This window comes from Heteronotia binoei, chromosome 1 (genome assembly GCF_032191835.1).
Source record: "Heteronotia binoei isolate CCM8104 ecotype False Entrance Well chromosome 1, APGP_CSIRO_Hbin_v1, whole genome shotgun sequence".
NCBI classification, from domain to species: domain Eukaryota; kingdom Metazoa; phylum Chordata; class Lepidosauria; order Squamata; family Gekkonidae; genus Heteronotia; species Heteronotia binoei.
Window position 1 is genome coordinate 266,733,431 of NC_083223.1, and position 21,744 is coordinate 266,755,174.

The 21,744-nt window shown below is 48.9% G+C and overlaps 1 protein-coding gene across 1 annotated transcript; it reads right to left on the minus strand.

The window, feature by feature from the left end:
• Positions 1–637: 637 nt before the first annotated feature.
• On the minus strand, positions 638–14,475 carry FLAD1 (flavin adenine dinucleotide synthetase 1). Its single transcript, XM_060255353.1, has 7 exons — positions 14,247–14,475; positions 11,131–11,890; positions 10,660–10,807; positions 7,087–7,185; positions 4,662–4,851; positions 3,465–3,538; positions 638–1,036 (listed from the first exon to the last, which is right to left on the minus strand). The coding sequence occupies exons 1-7, from the start codon at positions 14,415–14,417 to the stop codon at positions 901–903; spliced, it is 1,578 nt and encodes a 525-aa protein (XP_060111336.1). The 5' UTR covers positions 14,418–14,475; the 3' UTR covers positions 638–900.
• Positions 14,476–21,744: the final 7,269 nt, after the last annotated feature.

Here is a 21,744-nt window from a genome sequence, read left to right on the forward strand (position 1 = left end):
TTGCTGCTGCCCTAAGAGCGTAACCAAGAAATCGGGAGGTGGTGTGAGATTTGGAAGGGCAGCCAGGAAGGAACTAGCAAAGATCTTTTAAGTGTAAGGAAGTGTTGCTGGCAACCCGAGCTTTTTTTGTAGCAGGGACTCTTTTGAAGAAGAAGATTATAGATTTATACCCCGCCCTTCTCTCTGAATCAGTCTCAGAGTGGCCTACCATCTCCTTTCCTTTCCTCCCCCATAACAGACACCCTGTGAGGTGGATGGGGCTGAGAGGGCTCCCATAGCAGCTGCCCTTGCAAGGACCACTCCTGCGAGCGCTATGGCTGACCCATGGCCATTCCAGCAGTGGCAAGTGGAGGAGTGGAGAATCAAACCTGGTTCTCCCAGATAAGGGTTTGCACACTTAACCACTACACCAAACTGCATATTAGGCTACACCCCCTTGATGTAGCCAATCCTCCTGGAGCTTACTGCATATTAGGCTACACCCCCTTGATGTAGCCAATCCTCCTGTCTGAAGAGGAGTTCCTGCTACAAAAAAAGCCCTGGATGAACCCAATGTGTTAAAAAAAATGCATAAATGTAACACCCAGACTGGACCTTCGTTGAGGGAGCACAAAACCCAGGGAGGTGATGCAAGAGCTTGAATCAACAGGATTTACTAACTTGGCTCCCTGGGCTTATTTAATGTAGGGGCGCAGCATGCCTAACCACCTACTGGCTATCATGTGGGGCAGTCCCACAGGCTTCCGGTGGGGCCAGACAGGCTGCTGGATGGCATTCCAGTATGTGTCCATGGAGGGGCAGTGGCGCTCTTCACCTCAGGCCTTACAGGCCTGGCGTCGTCCTAATTGTACTCTGGGAAAACCCAGAGTTGCTGGGGCAACCAAGGCAGGCCCAAAGGGTTCATAGGCGGGAGGTGCGTTCGTCCTCTTCGTTCTCTAGTTTGTAGGCCGGCCAGTAGCATTCGCGCCCCCGGGCGTCCGTGTAGCGCAGGGCTAGGTTCTTCTGCGTGTTGCTCATGCTCCCGAGTGAGGTGTAACTGTCGAAATTGGGGGACAAAGAAAATGAGGTGACAATTGACACACGTGGAGCTTTCTTTGGTATGCTGCTCAGAAAGGGTGTTGTTTCAAAGGAGACTTGAAAGTTGTCAAAGTTTCAGTCAAACAAGCCAGGGCCTGTTTTATCACCACAGCCCAGGCCAACCCACCCCCCCCCCCCACCCCCCGCCAACAAACTTCATAAGAGAGCTGGAAATCTGAACTCAGGTCTCCACATTCTGATGCAGAATTCTAACCGCGGCAGTACACTAACCCTCTCGTTTGAGCTTTGACTCACCCATGGGACTTGGGTTCAGACTCCTGCTCAAGTCCCATGGAAGGCATTTGGCCCGTTCGCAGTCTCTCAACTAAACCTGCCTCACGGGGCTGTTGTGAGTTTTTTAAAAAATTGTGTTCACTGTGCCATGGAAGAGACTGTTGGACTGGGACTAGTCCCTGCTAAGGTATGGAACTCACTGGCTGTCCCTGGGGCAGATCAAGCTGACCTGACAGGATTATTGTGGAGAAAACACAGTGAGAAAACCTAGAGGAGGAGGAGAAGATTTACCTCGCCCTTCAGTCAGAGCGGTTTACAATCTTCTTCCCTTCCTCTCCCCACAACAGACACCCAGTGAGGCAGGTGAGGTTCAGAGAGCTCTGAAATAAATTCTGACTGGCACAAGGTCACTCAGCTGGCTGCATGTGGAAGTGTGGGGAATCAAACCTGGTTCTCCCAGATTAGAGTCTGCCTTCTCTTAACCACTATACCAAACTGGGTCTCTGAGCTTCTTAAAGGAAGGATGAGATACAAAATAAGACTTTTCACAATTAGAGTTGTGAAAGTTTCAGTCAAACAGCTGAACAGTTTTTAAATGACTAAATCTGCATATGATGAAAACACTAATTCTAAAGGTAAAATGTGTTTATTAGGTCTTTGAATTATGCACACATGTGTTCCATTAGGCCAGGGGTCCCCAACCTTTTTCAGCCTGCGGGCACCTTTGGAATTCTGACACTGTGTGGTGGGCGCAGCCACAAAATGGCTGCCACAAGCGGAGCAACCACAAAATGGCTGCCACGGCTCACCTTCAATCACACAGTGGTAGAGCAACTGCCAAAGCAGCATTTTTAAAAAAAATCTGCACAGCCAATCAAATTTCCAGTAGCCAAACAGAAGACTTGCTGTACAAAAGCTCCACCTGGCTCCACCCATTTTCCAAACATACTTGGTGGACACCAAGAACGGTGCTGGAGGGAGCTGTGGTGCTCACAGCTGCCACTTTGGGGACCCCTGCATTAGGCAATCATCCCAAAAGAGGTATTCCCCCCATTCTTTTTCATTCAGAAGAGGCATTTCCTTCTGAGAAGAGGCATTCCTTCTTGTGTGATAAAGGCAGAATGCCACTTCTGGCGGCTTGCTTCCCACATATTTCTGCTTATGTAAAGATAGTGAATTAAGAAAAAAGATTAATTTAAGGGCCTTTCTAATGGATATAAAGATCTTCAATTGATTCATCTTAGTGATTAATTGAGTACATACTAGAGCCTCACACATCCCCTGACACTTATATCCCTTTAAAAAGTAGTCCCGTGGCGCAGAGTGGTAAAGCTGCAGTACTGCAGTCTAAGCTCTCTGCTCATGACCTGAGTTCGATCCCAGAGGAAGCTGGGTTCAGGTAGCCAGATCCAGGTTGACTCAGCCTTCCATCCTTCTGAGGTCGATAAAATGAGTACCCAGCTTGCTGGGGAGGGAGTGTAGACTGGGGAAGGCAATGGCAAACCACCCCGTAAAAAAGTCTGCTGTGAAATTTTGTGAAAGCAATGTCACCCCAGAGTCAGAAACAACTGGTGCTTGCACAGGGGACAACCTTTACCTTTGCTGCCTTTTTTTTTTTTTACCCTTAAAAAGTCCCTAAGGGTGCCCTGACCTGGTAGTGCAAGCAAGCCTGATCTTGGAAGCTACGCGGGGCTAACCCTGTTAAGTACCTGGATGGGAATACCAGCAGTTGGGAGGCAGGGGCAGGCTTTAGAAGATGATACTGGATTTATATCCCACTCTCCACTCCAAATCTCAGAACGGCTCACAATTTCCTTTTATCTTCCCCCCCACAACGGTCACCCTGTGAGGTGGGTGGGGCTGAGAGGGCTTCCACAGCAGCTGCCCTTTCAAGGACATCTCCTGCGAGAGCTCTGGCTGACCCAAGGCAATTCCAGCAAGGCACAAGTGGAGGAGTGGGGAATCGAACCTGGTTCGCCCAGATAAGAGTCCGCCCACTTAACCACTACACCAGACTGGCTCTCTTTAATCAGCCATCTATCTGAATATCCTTCAGGACCTCAGTAGGGGGCACTAGAAGTCAGCCATCATTTCCAGGCATGCTTTCTCTGTCTCTCTCATTCACAAACTCAAAGTCCCATCGGTGCGCTTACCCTTTATCATAAAGGATGCAGTAGGGAAGATACAGGCCGCGTAAAAACTCCCAGATATCCCGGTACGTCCAATCCTGGAGGGAAGGAGGACAACAAAGAAGAAAAAAGAAGTTATCAGCAGGACTGGGGGCTATTTTGTGCGACTCCCTCCTTCATGCACTGAGGCAACCCAAGTTCCAAATGTGATGGATAAGAACATAAGAGAAGCCAAGTCGAATCAGGCCAGTGGCCCCTCCAGTCCAACACTCTGTGTTATACAGTGGCCATAAGAACATAAGAGAAGCCATGTTGGAAGCCAATGGCCCATCCAGCACAACACTCTGTCTCACACAGTGGCCATAAGAACATGAGAGAAGCCATGTTGGATCAGGCCAATGGCCCATCCAGTCCAACACTCTGAGTCACATAAGAACATAAGAGAAGCCATGCTGGATCAGGCCAATGGCCCATCCAGTCCAACACTCTGTGTCACATAAGAACATAAGAGAAGCCACGTTGGATCAGGCCAACAGCCCATCTAGTCCAACACTCTGTGTCACACAGTGGCCATAAGAACATAAGAGAAGCCATGTTGGATCAGGCCAGTGGCCCATCCAGTCCAACACTCTGTGTCACACAGTGGCCATAAGAACATAAGAGAAGCCATGTTGGATCAGGCCAATGGCCCATCCTGTCCAACACTCTGTGTCACACAGTGGCCATAAGAACATAAGAGAAGCCATGTTGGATCAGGCCAGTGGCCCATCCAGTCCAACACTCTGTGTCACACAGTGGCCATAAGAACATAAGAGAAGCCATGTTGGATCAGGCCAATGGCCCCTCCAGTCCAACACTCTGTGTCACACAGTGGCCATAAGAACATAAGAGAAGCCATGTTGGATCAGGCCAATGGCCCATCTAGTCCAACACTCTGTGTCACATAGTGGCCATAAGAACATAAGATAAGCCATGTTGGATCAGGCCAATGGCCCATCCAGTCCAACACTCTGTGTCACACAGTGGCCATAAGAACATAAGAGAAGCCATGTTGGATCAGGCCAATGGCCCGTCCAGTCCAACACCCTGTGACACGCAGGTGGGGGTGGGGACTGAGGAGGGGAAGGAAGAAAGCTGTGGGCCAGATTATAGCCCCGGGCGGGCCAGTTCCATCCCAGGGGCTGTATGTTTGACACCTCTGCCCTAGATGTCGCCACCCACCAGGAGAGGGTTGACACGCATGTAGGGGGGCCAGTCGGGGTCAGTCATGTGGAAGGGCATCAAGGTGCAGGAATAAGGATCCGTCCGCCGAGTGCCCATCAACACAGCCTCCAGCTCGGGATGCTGCAGCTTCAGGTCAGCCAAGGCCTGCTTGATATTCCCGTGGACCTCACAGACGTGGAGGTTATATCTGCAGGGAGGGGAAACAAAAGCACATCTGTTTTCAGCTGTGGTCATCACAATATCCTCTGGCAGCAAATCCCGTATTTGAATCCCTCATAAGAATGTAAGAGAAGCTGTGTTGGATCAGGCCAATGGCCCATCCAGTCCAATACTTTGAGTCACACAGTGGCCAAAAAACCCAGGTGCCATCAGGAGGTCCATCACTGGGGTAAGGACACTAGAAGTCCTCATACTATGCCCTTCCCAAGCACCAGGAATACAGAGCATCACTGCCCTGGACAGAGAGTTCCATCAATACCCTGTGGCTAATAGCCACTGATGGACCCCTGCTCCATAAGAACATAAGAGAAGCCATGTTGGATCAGGCCAATGGCCCATCCACTTCAATACTCTGGGTCACACACTGGCCAAAAAACTCCAGGTGCCATCAGGAGGTCCATCAGTGGGGCCAGGACACTAGAAGCCCTCCCACTGTGCCCCCTCCCAAACACCAAGAATACAGAGCATCACTGCCCCAGACAGAGAGTTCCAACAATGTGCTGTGGCTAACAGCCACTGATGGACCTCTGCTCCATATGTTTATTCAACCCCCTCTTGAAGCTGGCTATGCTTGCAGCTGCCACCACCTCCTGTGCCTGTGAATTCCATGTGTTAATCACCCTCTGGGTGAAGATGTACTTCCTTTTATCCGTTCTAACTGTCAGACTAGAGTATTTTGATATAAGATGGCTGAACAAATGTCAGGTCAATAAACTGATCCTTCATTATTTACAACCAAGCACCCACGTACGACTTACCATCTGGTCAGAGAATGTTTATGTTACTGAATAAGGCCTGCTGTGTCTAAAGAGTGCACCCCCTAAATGTTCACAGGCTCCTTATCAGTTTGAGCTGTAGTGTGAGAATGCTTTGTAGTAAAGAGATAGTTACTGCTGTACCCTTTGAACCTAAGATTTGAACGAAGTGCCTTTTTTGTAACTGTTTATGATACCCTATATAGAACCACATAGCCTCTGGTATCTCAGTATTTCCAAGGCTCATGTTTCTTGGGGCACCTTTGAATTCCTAAATAAAACAGTCTATTTGAAACAAAAACAAAGGACTTCATTATTGGGAATCTCGGGGCTTGACACTAACCCGACTGACTGACTCCCTGTGTAAAGCGGTAGTTCATTTTATCGCCCTGAAGATACCGCCCATCGGTTTCAATTCTAGCCTTTTGGGAGAGGGAGAAAAAGTCCTGTCTGCCCCCCCCCCCATATACAAACTTTTATTAATGACCAGAAAAAAAACGACAATTCCAAAATAAAACCCATATCTATTCAGAACGCTGGTGAAATGCATGTAACAATACACCCGGCTTACAAAACAGAAAATAAACTTTTACATCAAGCTGGCTGATAAAACTAAAATATAAACAAATGACAATACACATAATGATTTCCAACCTTTACCTGGAGATACAGTAGATAGCATTAATAGCTTCAAGTACAGAACTGTATACACGATGAGATGCTGAAAAATCTAATACTGGAAACCAAACGGCCGTAAGATTTGATTCATAAAGATCTAATTCTTGTTGCATTAAGGAATCTGTAATTTTATTTATGACGCAAGGGTCTTGAACTTTCCATAACCAGTCTTTAGTTAAGGGGCTGAAACGACTTCCAGTTATTTTGCTTCTACCATTCTAGCAGCTGCCAAGAAAACGTTCCCTTCATCAGCTCTCTCCAACTCATGCATCATTTTATAAAATTCTCTTGTGTGCTCCCTTAGTTGTCCCAGTTCGGTGTAGTACTTAAGCGCGCGGACTCTTATCTGGGAGAACCGGGTTTGATTCCCCCACTCCTCCGCTTGCAGCTGCTGAAATAGCTTTGGGTCAGCCAGAGCTCTCGCAGAGTTGTCCTTGAAAGGGCAGCTTCTGGGAGAGCTCTCTCAGCCCCACCCACCTCACAGGGTGTCTGTTGTGGGGGGAAAAAGACAAAGGAGATTGTCTGAGACTCTGATTCAGAGAGAAGGGCGGGGTATAAATCTACAGTCTTCTCTTTTCTAACCTGAAAAGTTTCAGACTCTTCAGCCTTTCCTCATAGGGAAGGTGCCCCAACTCCCTCACCATCTTAGCCACCCTCTTCTGCACTGACTCCAAAGGGTCTTGGGAATTGCCCTCTAATGAGGGTGGCCATTTTTTCCCCAGCCAACAACGCCACTTCCTAGTCCTTTCAACAAAGCCGGCTGCTCCTACCGCTTAGCCGTGAGTCCGATGAACTGCTCCATCTCGGGAAACGGGGAGACGGTGCGTATGTGCAGCGCCCGCAGCTTCTCTGTCCTCTCCGGGTATCGCCTGCGAGGGAGATGGGAAGCCGTTTAAGTGTCGAGCAAAGTACGGCTGAACGACAGAGGTCCTAACACAAACATTCCCCTTTATTGGTTTTAAAAAATGGGGATACCCCATCCGCCCTGGACATCTTCGGAGGCCACACTATGGATGCCTCAGCCATCTGAGGCCAGATGGGTGTTGACCTGAGAAAGCGCCTTCTCAGTCATGATGCCGAAACTTTGGAACTAAGAAGAGAAGCCATGTTGGATCATGCCAATAGCTTGCCCAGTCCAACACTCTGTTTCACACAGTGGCCAAAAAACACAGGTGTCATCAGAAGATCCATCAGTGGGGCCAGGACACTAGAAGCCCTCCCTAGTGCTATTTGTCTGTCTTCCTTTATTGTTGTCTTCCCCCTGGAGGGTGGAGCCTCTTTGGTTGGGTTTCGTGTGCTCTCAGCAAACTCTTCTTCCTCCTCCCCTGCCACAAGTTGCGGTGTGTTTGTGTCTGCACGTCAGACAAAAGCAAATACTGCTTTACAGTTATTAAAATGTGGAATTTGATGCCAGAGGATGTAGTGATGGCCACAGGGATAAACAGCTCATACTCTGGTTTCCCTTTAGATCACATCAATCTTTCGGATAAGCAGCTCTGAAAGGGGATTAGACAGATTCATGGAGGGCAAGTCTTTTAATGACTACTAGCCATGGCGACTGAAGAGAACCTCCCCATTCAGAGGTGTTAAGCCTCTGAATCCGAGAGCCAAGCGGCTACATCAGGGGAAGGCCTCGGCCTCTCTGCCCTGTTGTTGGCTGGCCAGAAGAACTGGCTGGCCACTGGAAGATACAAGAAACAGAATTGTTATTAAAATGGTTTTTATAAGAATGTACAAAATTAAAATGGTTCAATTGCTTTTTTTATGGTTGTTATCCATTTTTGTGTAAATGACATTTGTAAATTCATAAGTCGTTTTATTTAAAACGTATGGTAGCATGTGTATATATATACACACATATATATACACATGCTACCATAAAACTACTTATGAATTTACAAATGTCATTTACACAAAAATTGATGATAACAACCATAAAAAAGATATATATATATATATAATTTTGTGCATGCTTATAAAAAGACACTGGCTTGCTCATTACAGTGAGAGGAAAACATTAAGAATACTGATGAAATGGCAAGTTACTCGTCCGCTGTATCACTATAGAAGAATGAGCTCTGTTGAAAACGGTTAATTGCTTTTTTAGGGTTGCTATTGTCAATTTTTGTGTAAAAGACATTTGTAAATTCATAAGTAGTTTTATTTAAAACGTATGGTAGCCTATATATATATATATATATATATAGGCTACCATACGTATATATATCTCACAGCTTTGTTTCTTGTATCTTGTAGTGTAGTTATACTGTGGTCCCATTTATTGTTTTGGCCACTGGAAGAGACAGGCTGCTAGATTAGATGGACCACTGGTCTGATCCAGCAGGGCTCTTCTGATCTTCTTCTCCTTGGCCTCTCTGCTCTGTTGTTGGCCCGCCAGAGTAACTGGTTGAGGCCTCTGTGTGAGACAGGATGCTGGACTAGATGGACCCTCACTGGTCGGATCCAGCAGGGCTCTTCTGATGTTCTTATGAGGGGAAGGCCTCAGCCTCCCTGTCCTGTTATCAACCCTCCAGAGGAACTGGTTGAGGCCACTGTGTGAGGCAGGAGGCTGGACTAGATGGACCCTCATTGGGCTGATCCAGCAGGCCTCTTCTGATGTTCTTATGAGGGGAAGGCCTCAGCCTCTCTGCCCTGTTGTTGGCCCGCCAGAGAAACTGGTTGAGGCCTCTGTGTGAGGCAGGATGCTGGACTAGATGGACCATTGCTCTGATCTAGTAGGGCTTCTCTTAAGCTTTTCTGGGTATGAGCTTTTGAGAGTCAGAACTGATGAAGAGTGAAAGAAAGAGAGGCCAGCCTAAAGCCGTCCAGTAAGCAAGGACCTGAATGCAGGATCAACTCTCTAACCACTACATTTTAAAAGCAGCCAGGGCACTGGGGAGGTGAGGAGAGGGGGAACTGTTGTAGGCCTGTAGAATCGAGGAGACGAACTGAGAAGACACCTTGTGGATATGTTTCCCCCCAAAAAATTTTTTTACAGCAATGAGGACTGAAAACTTGTGCCTCTCTCTGAAAGCACCTACTGCCAAGATTTATGAATCTGCTTCACCAATGATCTGATTTATTCAAAGAAAACTCAAAGACAGATTCATAAGTTGCTGTGGAAACGTCTGTGTTCTGGGCTGCCAAGGTGCAACTGGCTATTCCGTCAAGGTTGGGGAGAACTCCCAGAAAAAGGGTTGCCAACTCCAGGTCCTGAAATACCTGGAGATTTGAAGGCAAAGACTGGGAGGTGGGATTCCAGAAGGGAGGGGCCTCAGTAGGGTATAATACCACCAGGGCCTTTTTTGTGGCAGGACCTCTTTTGCATATTAGGCCACACACCCCTGATGTAGCCAATCCTCCTGGAGCTTACAGGAGGCCCTGTACGAAGAGCCCTGTCAGCTCTTGGAGGATTGGCTACATCAGGGGTGTGTGGCCCAGGGATGGAATTCTAGCAGGAGCTCCTTTGCATATTAGGCCATGCCCCCTGATGTAGCCAGTCCTCCAGGAGCTTACAGTAGGCCCTGTGCTAAAAGCCCTGTCAGCTCTTGGAGGATTGGCTACATCGGGGCGGGGGGTGGTGGCCCAATATGCAAAGGAGTTCCTGCTACAAAAAACGCCCTGAATGCCACTAATGAATTTTATCTGATGTTTTAACTTGAAATTTCTTGACTGGAAGTTTCATAAGTTGTCATTCTTGGGGAGGGTGGGTTATAAGAGGAAGGAAGGAAGGAAGGAAGGAAGGAAGGAAGGAAGGAAGGAAGGAAGGAAGGAAGGAAGGAAGGAAGGAAGGAAGGAAGGAAGGAAGGAAGGAAGGAAGGAAGGAAGGAAGGAAGGAAGGGAGGGAGGGAGGGAGGGAGGGAGGGAGGGAGGGAGGGAAGGGAAGGGAAGGGAAGGGAAGGGGAGGGGAGGGGAGGGGAGGGGAGGGGAGGGGAGGGGAGGGGAGGGAGGGAGTTGGAAAGAAAGCAACTTTAAATGCATTCTCCATGCCACTGGCTGGCTTGGCTTGGAGAAGTCATTTAAAGAGAGATGCCTTCTCCAAGTCAGCCAGTGGGGCGGTGGAGGCTTCTAAAGCAGCCATTTTTCTCCCCAGGAGAAGTGGAATAAATGCTTTAAACAAAGAATAAGTGCTTCGTGTAATTTATATAGTCTGGACATGAGCTGTAATTCCAGGAGATCTCCAGCCTGCTCCTGGAGGTTGGCAAACCTACCTGGAAACCTTTCTTAATCCAGACGGAACTGAAGTAAAGCATCAGTATCAACCTGAAACATTAAATGATGCAAAAAGTTCACAGCAATGCAAAAATGCAATGCAAAAAGTGCAGGGGAGGCAGAGACAGTACCTCTGCGCCACGGCATGGAAGAGGTGCAAGAGAGCTGTGCAGTCCTTTCCACCGTTGAACCCGATGCAGAGTTTTGACAGGGGGTACCGCCGCAGGGCTTCCTCGATGGTCTGGACCGCTGCCGCCACCTTCTGGCCCAGAGGAGAACCTGCGGGCAGCAAGACGGGTGGAAAGACTAGTTGACAAGAAGCTGGCAAACTTTATTTGTATTTTATTTATTCGCTTTACGTTGCTTACAGTCCACCTTTCTCACTTGGACTCAAGGCTCTATGCCGTTATACCTCACTGAGGTCTCTCCCCTCCCCAAACTTCGCCCTCCCCTGGCACCACCCCCCAAACCTTCAGGTATTTCAAAACTCAGAGCAGGCAACCTCACCTCCTGAACCTCACTGACAGCAGCACAGGCCCAGGAGGAGATGGAGGCACCTTTCTTGGGGCAAATAAAACACGGTTAGTGGGCCCTGCCCCTACCTGACTCAGCGAGTCCGTACACATCCTTGGCTGCCTGGGAGATGGGGTCTGTCACAAAAGGCACAACGGTGCCCTCGGGCAGGTTCTCCTTCAGGAAAGCATAGGCCTCCTCCAGATGACTCTCTGACTCAGAGTCCAAGGTCAGCTTGACCTGGAAGTAGTTGCTAACCCAATCCGGGTAGGAGCCTAGGCTCGTGTGACGTTTGAAGAGCCCGTAAGCCCGGTTTAGTATGGGAGCGAGGCGGGTCTCCTCCGCGTCCACGTAGATCTCCCGGTAGTGGAAGTGGGTCTCCTCGTTGCGGAAAACGTGGCCGAGCCCCTCAAAGGCCCGCTCCATCAACGACGGAATGCCTGGGAAGATGTAGACGTTACGGACGCTGACCAGGGGGTACTTGAAGGTGAGGCCCGTTTTCTTGTCGACGCCATAGTTGAGGAGCGAGGATTTGGGGACGCGGGCCAGCTTCATCTCGGGACACTCGGCGTCTGTCTTGGCGAAGAACTTCTTCACCAGGTCCACCATCTCCGGGTGGGGGAAGATCTTTTCCCCAAAGGCCTGCGCCACAGCCTCAAAAGTGACGTCGTCGTGGGTGGGGCCGATCCCTCCTGACGTCAGGACATAGGTGAACTCACGGGAGAAAGCCGAGATCTCCGCGGCGATGGCGTCCACCTCGTCAGGGACCACCGAGATCTTGGCCACCTTCACGCCCAGCGAGCGAAGTTTCTTGCACATGAAGAAGGAGTTGGTGTCGTGGGTGTATCCCTGCCGAAACACAGAACCATCGTTGTTGCCAGAAACCTACCAAATTCTAATCATTCAAGACAGGCTGCACAAATTTTCATACACTTGCCATGAGAAGAAGCAGAAGGAGAGGAGGAGGAGGAGGATTGGATTTACAAACCACCCTTTGCTACCCAAAGGAGTCTGTCTCCAAGTGGCTTCTTATTATTACTATTAGCAGGCTCACAGCAATTAAACTAAAACAATAAAACAGCAGATAAACATTAGAATTTAACAATTAAGACAAGTTAAACAATAACAGTTAAAGAATTTAAAAACAATTTTAAACAGCTTTGGTGCTAATATAGGGTTGCCAATCCCCAGGTGGGGGCGGGGGATCCCCCAGTTTGGAGGCCCTCCCCCCGCTTCAGGGTCGTCAGAAAGCGGGGGGATGGGAGGGAAATGTCTGCTGGGAACTTTGTTATTCCCTGTGGAGATTTATTCCCATAGAAAATCATGAAGAATTGATCCATGGGTATCTGGGGCTGTGGGGGGGGGCTGTTTTTTGGTGTAGAGGCACCAAATTTTCAGTATATCATCTAGTGCCTCTCCCCAAAATACCCCCCAAGTTTCAAAAAGATTGGACCAGGGAATCCAATTCTATGAGCCCAAAAGAACATGCCTCTATCCTTCATTATTTCCTTTGGAAGGAAAGAATTGAAAAGGTGTGCCGTCCCTTTAACTGTGATGGCCAGAACTCCCTTTGGAGTTCAATTATGCTTGTCACAGCCTTGATCTTGGCTCCACCCCTAATGTCTCCTGGCTCCACCCCCAAAGTCCCCAGATATTTCTTGAATTGGACTTGGCAACCCTATGCTAATATCATTCGTTCCATTGTGTTCAGCAGTGTTGAGCATCCTCTTATACTATTATTCAGTTGAAGGCGAGTCGAAATAGTGCTGTTTTACAGGCCTGGCAGAACTGGGCAAGGTCCCGCAAGGCCCTTACTTCTTCCAGAAGTTGGTTCCACCAGTAGGGGGCTGCAACTGAGAAGGCTCTCTCTCTAGTAGACTTCAGTCTCGCCTCCCTCGGCCCAGGGAACAATCTCCTTTCCCTTCCCCTCCTCACAACAGACCCCCCCTGTGAGGTAGGTGGGGCTGAGAGAGCTCTGATAGAAAGTGCTCTTTCCAGAACAGCTCTGACAGAGTAATGACTTAACCAAGGTCACTCAGCTGCATGTGGAGAAGTGGGAAATCAAACCCGGTTCTCCCAGATAATTTGTATTGCTACAAATAAAGGACAAGAAGAAGAAGAGTTGGCTTTTATACCCTACTTTTCACTACCTGAAGGAGTCTTGGAGCAGCTTACAATTTCTTTCCCTTCCCCTCCCCACAACAGACATCTTGTGAGGCAGGTGGGGCTGAGAAAGCTCTGACAGCATAGCATCCAATGCCTCTCCTCAAAACACCCTCCAAGTTTGGAAAGGTCTGGACCAGCGGGTCCAATTCTATGAGCTCCAAAAGAAGGTGCCCCTATCCTTCATTATTTCCAATGGAGGGAAGGCATTTAAAAAGTGTGTGGATCTCTTTAAATGTGATGGCCAGAACTCACTTCGGAGTTCAAGTATGCTTGTCACAACCTTGCTCCACCCCCAAAGTCTCCTGGCTCCGCCCCCCAAAGTCCCCAGATATTTCTTGAATTGGATTTGGCAGCATCAGTCTGATTCAATGAGAGTCCTTATTTTCAAAGCAGGGAATTACCCGACCCCTCCATTTTTAATGGACTGCTGTTGCCAAACACATTCCACTTGATGGCTGGCATGTTTAGTGGTCAGTATGTCAGACCATGGCAGGGATCCCCACATTTTTTTGAGCCTGTGGCCACCTTTGTAATCCCGGCGGAGTGTGGAGGGCCACAGCCACAAAATGGCAATCAGAAAAAAGCAGCTACAAGAGGTGGAGCCAGCCAAAAAATGGCCATCAGAAAACAGCAGCCACAAGAGGTGGAGCCAGCCACAAAATGGCCGCCATAAAACAGCAGCCACAAGAGGTGGAGCCAGCCACAAAATAGCCACCATAAAACAGCAGCCACAAGAGGTGGAGCCAGCCACAAAATGGCCACCATAAAACAGCAGCCGCAAGAGGTGGAGCCAGCCACAAAATGGCCTCCAGAAAACAGCAGCTACAAGAGGTGGAACCAGGCGCAAAATGGCTGCCGCAGCTTACTTTCAGTCACCCAGTGAAGATCCTTGTGCTGTGGTCGCCGAGGCTGCTGAAGCAACATTTTTAAAAATATCCGTGCAGCTGATCAAATCCCCAAGCCTCAACCAGAAGCGATGCTGGGCAAAAGCCCCACCAGGACCTGTCCGCATTCTAAAAACACTTGGCGGGCGCCGTACCTTCAAGATCTCATCCCCGATAATGATGATCCCGGCCGTCACAGATCCATCCAAGGAACCCGCTACGGGACTGGAACCGAGGTTGTTGCCCTGCGCTGCCATGGCTCGGAGGGGCCCGTTCTGTAGTCGCGCACACAGAAGGCTCCTGCACACACCAAGGGTCCGGAACATCAGCAAGGAGCATTGAGAGCTTGCCAGCTCTATACACTGCACTGAGACGGTCCCATGGCTGGCTCTGAAGTGGGGGTGGGAGATCACAGAGATTCTTACCGGCATGGTGTTTACTCAGAAGGTTCCCCCCCCCCCCCCAAGTTGCAAACAGCCATAATGCTGGTGGAAAGCACCATCAAGTCGCAAGGCAACTCAACGGCGACCCTATAAACCAGGAGTAGCCGAGCTTGCTCAATGTAACACCTTTAAGACCGGCAAAAGTTTTATTCAGAATGTCAGCTTTTGTGTACTAGAAGCACGCTGTCTGATGGCGTGTGCTTCTAGCACACGAAAGCTTCCATTGTGAATAAAACGTTGCTGGTCTTAAAGGTGACCCTTGGCTCCTGCTTTGTTCTACTGCTTCAGACCAACACGGCTGCCCACCTGGATCTTGCTTAAGAAGGAGAGCCAGTTTGGTGTAGTGCTTAAGTGTGCGGACTCTTATCTGGGAGAACCGGGTTCGATTCCCCACTCCTCCACTTGCACCTGCTGGAATGGCCTTGAGTCAGCCATAGCTCTGGCAGAGGTTGTCCTTGAAAGGGCAGCTGCTGTGAGAGCCCTCTCCAGCCCCACCCACCTCACAGGGTGTCTGTTGTGGGGGAGGAAGGGAAAGGAGATTGTGAGCCACTCTGAGACTCTTCGGAGTGGAGGGCGGGATATAAATCCAATATCTTCTTCTTAATGTCAGAGCCACATAGAATAAACATCAAAAGTGTTCCCTCTAAGCTGAGTTAGTGTGAGCTAGTGCACATAAGAGAGGCCATGTTGGATCAGGCCAACGGCCCATCCAGTCCAACACTCTGTGTCACACAGTGGCAAAAAATTTTATATATACACACACACTGTGGCTAATAGCCACTGATGGACCTCTGCTCCATATTTTTATCTAACCCCCTCTTGAAGGTGGCTATGCTTGTGGCTGCCACCACCTCCTGTGGCAGTGAATTCCACATGTTAATCACCCTTTGGGTGAAGAAGTACTTCCCTTTATCCGTTTTAAGCTGGCTGCTCAGCAATTTCATCGAATGCCCACGAGTTCTTGTATTGTGAGAAAGGGAGAAAAGTACTTCTTTCTCTACTTTCTCCATCCCATGCATTATCTTGTAAACCTCTATCATGTCACCCCGCAGTCGACGTTTCTCCAAGCTTTTTTTAGTCTCTGGCTCACACATTTTTGTCTTAGCTCAGAAAGGATAAAACAGTAAAGGTAGTCCCTTGTGCAAGCACCAGTCGTTTCCGACTCTGGAGTGATGTTGCTTTCACAATGTTTTCACGGCAGACTTTTTTACAGGGTGGTTTGCCATTGCCTTCCTCAGTCATCTACATTTCCCCTCCCAGCAAGCTGGGAACTCATTTTACTGACCTTGGAGGGATGGAAGGCTGAGTCAATCTCAAGCAAGCTACCGCCGGGATTGAATTCAGGTTGTGAGCAGAGAGCTCAGACGGCAGCTTTACCACTCTGCACCACGGAAAGCCCACAGCAAACTAATTTACGCAGTACCCAAATCGCCAGCTCACAACTTTACTAGTAGCTCACAAAGCAGAATGTTTGCTCGCAAGACTCCGCAGCTTAAGGGAGTCTTGAGTGTCAGATGTTTGAGAGCTGCAAGACAGGAAGGAAGGCTTGCAGGCAAACCAATGGGGGAGGGAGGGAGAGGTGGAAAGAAAGCAACGTTAACTTTAAATGCCTTCTCCGAGCCAGCCGAAGGGGAGGTGGGAGCTTTGAGAGCCACACGATATGTGTGAATGAGCCACACGTGGCTCCCGAGCCGCAGTTCGGCCACCCCTGGTATAAACGAAGCTTGTTATTCCAGTTTGGTCATTCCATTGTCAAACTCCTTTATTATGCTGTTTGCAAATTTTTCTGCTCACCCTCTACCTACATATATGGACGGGTCGCTTCCATTTCAGCATGTCTGAAGAAGTGGGCATGCACATAAAAGTTAGTGCCTCGAATAAAACCTCGAGTCATCTAAACCAGGGGTGTCGAACTCATTTGTTATGAGGGCCAGATCTGACATAAAAGAGACCTTGTTGGGTCGAACCATGTTGGGCCAGGCCGTGTGTGTACCTATTTAAGATCAGGTAGCAAAGATATAAACTTTATAAAGGGCACAGAAAAACACAATTTAAGATTTTAAAAAAAAAACTTACAACATGCTTAAAACGTTACCACTCATTGATCTTAAAGGTGCTTTCTTTGTATCTCTCCCTTGGGATCCAGAGAACTCTTTCCTTCCTTCCCCAGGGGGTGGAGGAGCCTCCACCAATAGAAGGAAGAAAGGCTTGGCTCAGTAGCTCTGCTGTGCAATTGAGAGAGCCTGGCAAAGCAAGCTCTGCTTCCCCCCCCCCTTGCTCCCCAAGAGAGGAGCCTCAGTCAATGGAGAAAATAGAGGCTTTGCTCTGCAGCTCCTGTGCGATTGAGCAAGTCTGGCAAAGCAAGCTGTGATGCAGAAGGAAGCAAGAGGGAGGGAGAAGGAAGCAGATGACAGCCAGTTGCTCAGGAGCCTGATAGGAGCCCTCTGAGGGCCTGATTGAGCCCCCTGGGCCACATGTTTGGCACCCCTGATCGAAACAAATAGACAGTGTTAGTAGATCACCTGTTTTGGCAGGGAATAAAGGGGGAAAGTAGCTAAACCTCCCCCAATATCTGGGGGCTCATCAATTCTTCCTTTCCTATTTACTGAGAAAATTTCTATAACACCAATTAAGATTATCGGTTCCCCCGCACCCCAGCCACCACACGGGGAAGGAGGGGGTAGTGTAGCCAGATCCTGCTTGGGAAATTCCAGTAGATTTGGAGATGCAGCCTAGGGAGAATACAATGCTCAGTGGGGTACAATGCCATAGAGTTCACCCTCCAAAGCAGCCATTTTCTCTAGGGCAGGAGTGTCAAACATGTGGCCCGGAGGCCGAATCAGGCCCCCAGAGGGCTTCTTTCAGGCCACCGAGCAACTGATGATGATATTGGATTTGTACCCCGCCCTTCACTCTATTCTCAGAGCGGTTTACAACTGCCTTTATCTTCTCCCCCCACAACAGACACCCTGTGAGGTAGGTGGGGCTGAGAGAGCTCTCAGAAGCTGCCTTTTCAAGGACAACTCCTACGAGAGCTACAGCTGACCTAAGGCCATTCCAGCAACTACAAGTGGAGGACTGGGGAATCAAACCTGGTTCTTCCAGATAAGAGTCCACACTTAACCACTACACCAAACTGGCTGTCATCTGCTTCCTTCTGCATAACAGCTTGCTCAATCACACAGGAGCTACAGGGCAAAACCTATTTCTTCACTGGCTGAGCCTCCTCCCTTGGGAAGGAAGGGGGGAGGGAGAGCTTGTTTTTCCAGGCTCTCTCAATTGCACAGCAGAGCTACTGAGCCAAATCTCTCTTCCTTCTATTGGCTGAGGCTCCTACCCCTCCTGGTGCCCTGGGGAAGGAAGGAAAGAGCCAGAGCTTCCTTTGCCCAGTTCCCTGGATCCCATGGGAGAGATACAAAGAAAGCGACCCTACTCTAGGGGTCCCCCTCCCCCTGATCTGTGGACTGGTACCGGTCCGTGGCCTGTTAGCAACCGGGCCGTGAGTTGTATAATTATTTCACTATATATTACAATGTTGTAGTAGTATTAGGGAGAAGGAGGAGGAGGAGGACAGGAGGATAAGGAGAAGAAGACGACGACGACATTGGATTTATATCCTAACCTCCACTCCGAATTTCAGAGTCTCAAAGTGACTCACAATATCCTTTCCCTCCCTCCCCCACATCAGACACCCTTTGAGGTGGGTGGGGCCGAGAGAGCTCTCTCAGAAGCTGCCCTTTCAAGGACAACCCCTGTCAGAGCTATGGCTGACCCAAGGCCATTGCAGCAGCTGTAAGTGGAGGAGTGGGGAATCAAATGAAGAGTCCGCACACTTAACCACCACACCAAAGTAATAGAAATAAAGTGCACAATTGTGTCATCCTGAAACAATCCCCACCCCGGGTCCATGGAAAAACTGTCTTCTACAAAACCGGTCCCTGGTGCCAAAAAGGTTGGGCACCACTGCTCTACCCAAGCAAGAGCCCAGATTGCCAGTTACTCAGGACCAGTGTTCCCTCTAAACTAAGTTAGTGTGAGGTAACTCACAGATTTTTCGCCTCCGGCTCACATTTTGTCTTAGCTCAGGAAAAATGGCCCCAGAGCACAATAATTTATGCAGTAGCTCACACCTTTAATGCCAGCAGCTCATAACTTTAATAACAGTAGCTCATAAGGTAGAATTTTTGCTCACAAGCTTAGAGGGAACATTGCTCAGGACCACGATTCCTGGTTTGCTCCTGTGCCTTCTGAGAAAGCTTTAAGAGGCAGCATAACAGCTTGTCTTACCCTGGAGCAAAACAGGATCAGCGGCTCCGAAATGCTGTCCAAGGCACAGCTGCACAGCAGTACGAGGGGAGATCATAAGTTGGCAACTTGATTCCCAGCTAGATATTTGGTTTAAAAAGTAGTACGGGTCAGAGAATCCACTGGGAGCGTGCCAGCCTGCATGAATACGTTTTCATCTGACCACCGTGCTCCCTTAAATCGTATAGGAAGTCCACCCTGTGACGAAAGGGAGAAGCACTCTGCACACGCTCAGAGGCATCTTCGTTTATGAGTTCAGATTCTCCAGAAATGAGTTCTTAATATTGAAGAAATCTGTTCCAAAGCTAAGCTTCGCGAAGCTCCAACTCCCACCATGATTTCTCCCCCCCACCTTCCTTCCTTCCCTTCCCACTTACCCACCGTCCAAGCTCAAAGCGGCTCGAATCTCCACCCGCTCCCAGCCTTGCTTTGCCATTGGCTGCTCCAGCCACTGCGTCCTCACCTATTGGACATTAGGAAAAGGGGGCGGGGAAACGAATGCTCTTTGAAACATCTGATTGGTCACAATGATTTCTTCCGCACCAGCCTAATTGCTCTTTGGCCAGAGGGCGGGACAAAGCAGAAAAACTACATTTCCCAGCAGGCTTTGCGATATAACGCCGCTTACAAATCGCAGCCAAGGACGCCAAAGTCCGCTATGGAGGGGCGGGGAAGGCTCAAAAGAGTGAATGCTCTTCCCTCGCCAATCCCCCACACCTAGAAAACCCGCGTGGCATAGAATGATAGAGTTGGAAGGGATCCCCCAGGGTCATCTAGTCCAACCCCCTGCACAGTGCTAAGCCGCATCAAGCTGCAACCAATTTATGGCAACCCCTCAAGGGAGGTTTCAGGGCAATAGACAAGCAGTGGTGGTTTGCCATTGCCTGCCTAGAATCATAGAATCACAGAGCTAGAAGGGGCCATACAGGCTATCTTGTCCAACCCCCTGCTCAATGCAGGATCAGCCTAGAGCAGGGGTGTCAAACATAGGACCCAGGGGCCCAAAACCCAGCCCGCCCTACCCACCGCACAAGCCACTGGTATGTATGGTAATAGACAGCATTCCCCCTTTTATGTAGATCGATCCAAGCGGGCAGCCTGTTGGTCTGAAGCAATAGAACAAAGCAGTGGACAAGTGCAGCTTTAAGACCAACTAAGTTTTATTCAGACAGTAAGCTTTCGTACGTCTTAAGGGTGCAACTTGTCTACTGCTTTGTTCCCCCTTTTATGATATCCTTTGGGAAGAAAACTAGCCTTGCACAGGGCTTTTTTTTTTGTAGAAAAAGCGTAGCAGGAACGCATTTGCATATTATGACATCACCGTTGGCTTACAGAGGGCTTTTTTCATGGAAAAAAGGCCGGTGAGAACTCATTTTGCATATTAGGCCACATCCCCTGACACCAAGCCTGCCGGAACTACCTTCCTGTGCGTTCCTGCTCAAAAAAGCCCTGCTTGCATATGATTAAATGGGGGGGGGGCTGCCCAGTAAATTAATTGCTTTCACTGCTAGGAATCCATTGCTTTCGTTTGTATTTTGGGTAAAAAATAATATTGCTAAGTAGGTTTGCCTGTGTCCTTTTAAAAGTTGATATATCCAGCACCTGGCATGACATTTTATGGCATACATGGCTTGTGGCACCTCTGCCCTAGAGGATCCCTAGGAAGTGTGTGCCCAGTCACTGCTTAAAAGACTGCCAGAGCCTGCAGAGTCTTCCTGGTGGACTCCCAGCCAAATACCAACCACAGCTGACCTTGCTTAGCAGCTAAGCTCTGACGAGCTCAGGCTTGCTGGCCTATTCAGGCTGCTGTCCTCACATTGGGCTAGGGTTGCCAATCCCCAGGTGCGGGTAGGGGATCCCCCAGTTTGGAGGCCCTCCCCTCGCTTCAGGGTCATCAGAAAGTGAGGGGGGGAGGGAAATGTTTGCTGGGCACTCCATGACTCAAAAAGGATATTATAGCATCGGACAAAGTGCAGAAAAGGGCAACTAGAATGATTAAAGGGTTGGAACACTTTCCCTATGAAGAAAGATTAAAACGCTTGGGGCTCTTTAGCTTGGAGAAACGTCGCCTGCGGGGTGACAAGATAGAGGTTTACAAGGTTATGCAAGAGATGGAGAAAGTAGAGAAAGGATTTTTTTCCCTTTCTCATAGTACAAGAACTCGTGGGCATTCAATGAAATTGCTGAGCAGCCAGGTTAAAACGGATAAAAGGAAGTCCTTCTTCACCCAAAGGGTGATTAACATGTGGAATTCACTGCCACAGGAGGTGGCAGCAGCTACAGGCATAGCCAGCTTTAAGAGGGGATTGGATAAAAATATGGAGCAGAGGTCCATCAGCTATTAGCCACAGTATGTATATATATATGTGTGTGTGTGTGTATACACATACACACACACACACATATTGGCCACTGTGTGACACAGAGTGTTGGACTGGATGTGCCATTGGCCTGATCCAACATGGCTTCTCTTATGTTCTTATTCTCTATGGAGACTTATTCCCATTAGAAATGGAGAATTGATCCACACTTATCTGGGGGGGGGGCTGTTTTTCGAGGTTGAGGCACCAAATTTTCCATATAGCATACAGTGCCTCTCCCCAAAATACCCCCCCCCCAATTACAAAAAGATTAAACCAAGGGGTCCAATTTTATGATCCCCCCAAAAAGGTGCCCCCTATCCTTCATTATTTCCTATGGAGGGAAGGCATTTAAAAGGCGTGCAGTCCCTTTAAATATGATGGCCAGAACTCCCTTTAGAGTTCAATTATGCTTGTCACAGCCTTGTTCATGGCTCTTCCCCCAATGTCTCCTGGCTCCACCCCCAAAGTCCCCAGATATTTCTTGAACTGGACTTGGCAACCCTACATTGAGCTGACAGAATGAATGGACCAAGATCACCCTG

Excerpts from the sequence above, each read along its gene's own strand:
- FLAD1 (XM_060255353.1), bottom strand. The coding sequence starts at position 14,417 with ATGTTCCGGACCCTTGGTGTGTGCAGGAGCCTTCTGTGTGCGCGACTA. Across the intron at positions 3,539-4,661 it reads TGCGTGTCAACCCTCTCCTG|GATTGGACGTACCGGGATAT; the intron begins GTGGGTGGCGAC and ends CCTTCCCTCCAG. Across the intron at positions 1,037-3,464 it reads TGCATCCTTTATGATAAAGG|TTACACCTCACTCGGGAGCA; the intron begins GTAAGCGCACCG and ends CAATTTCGACAG.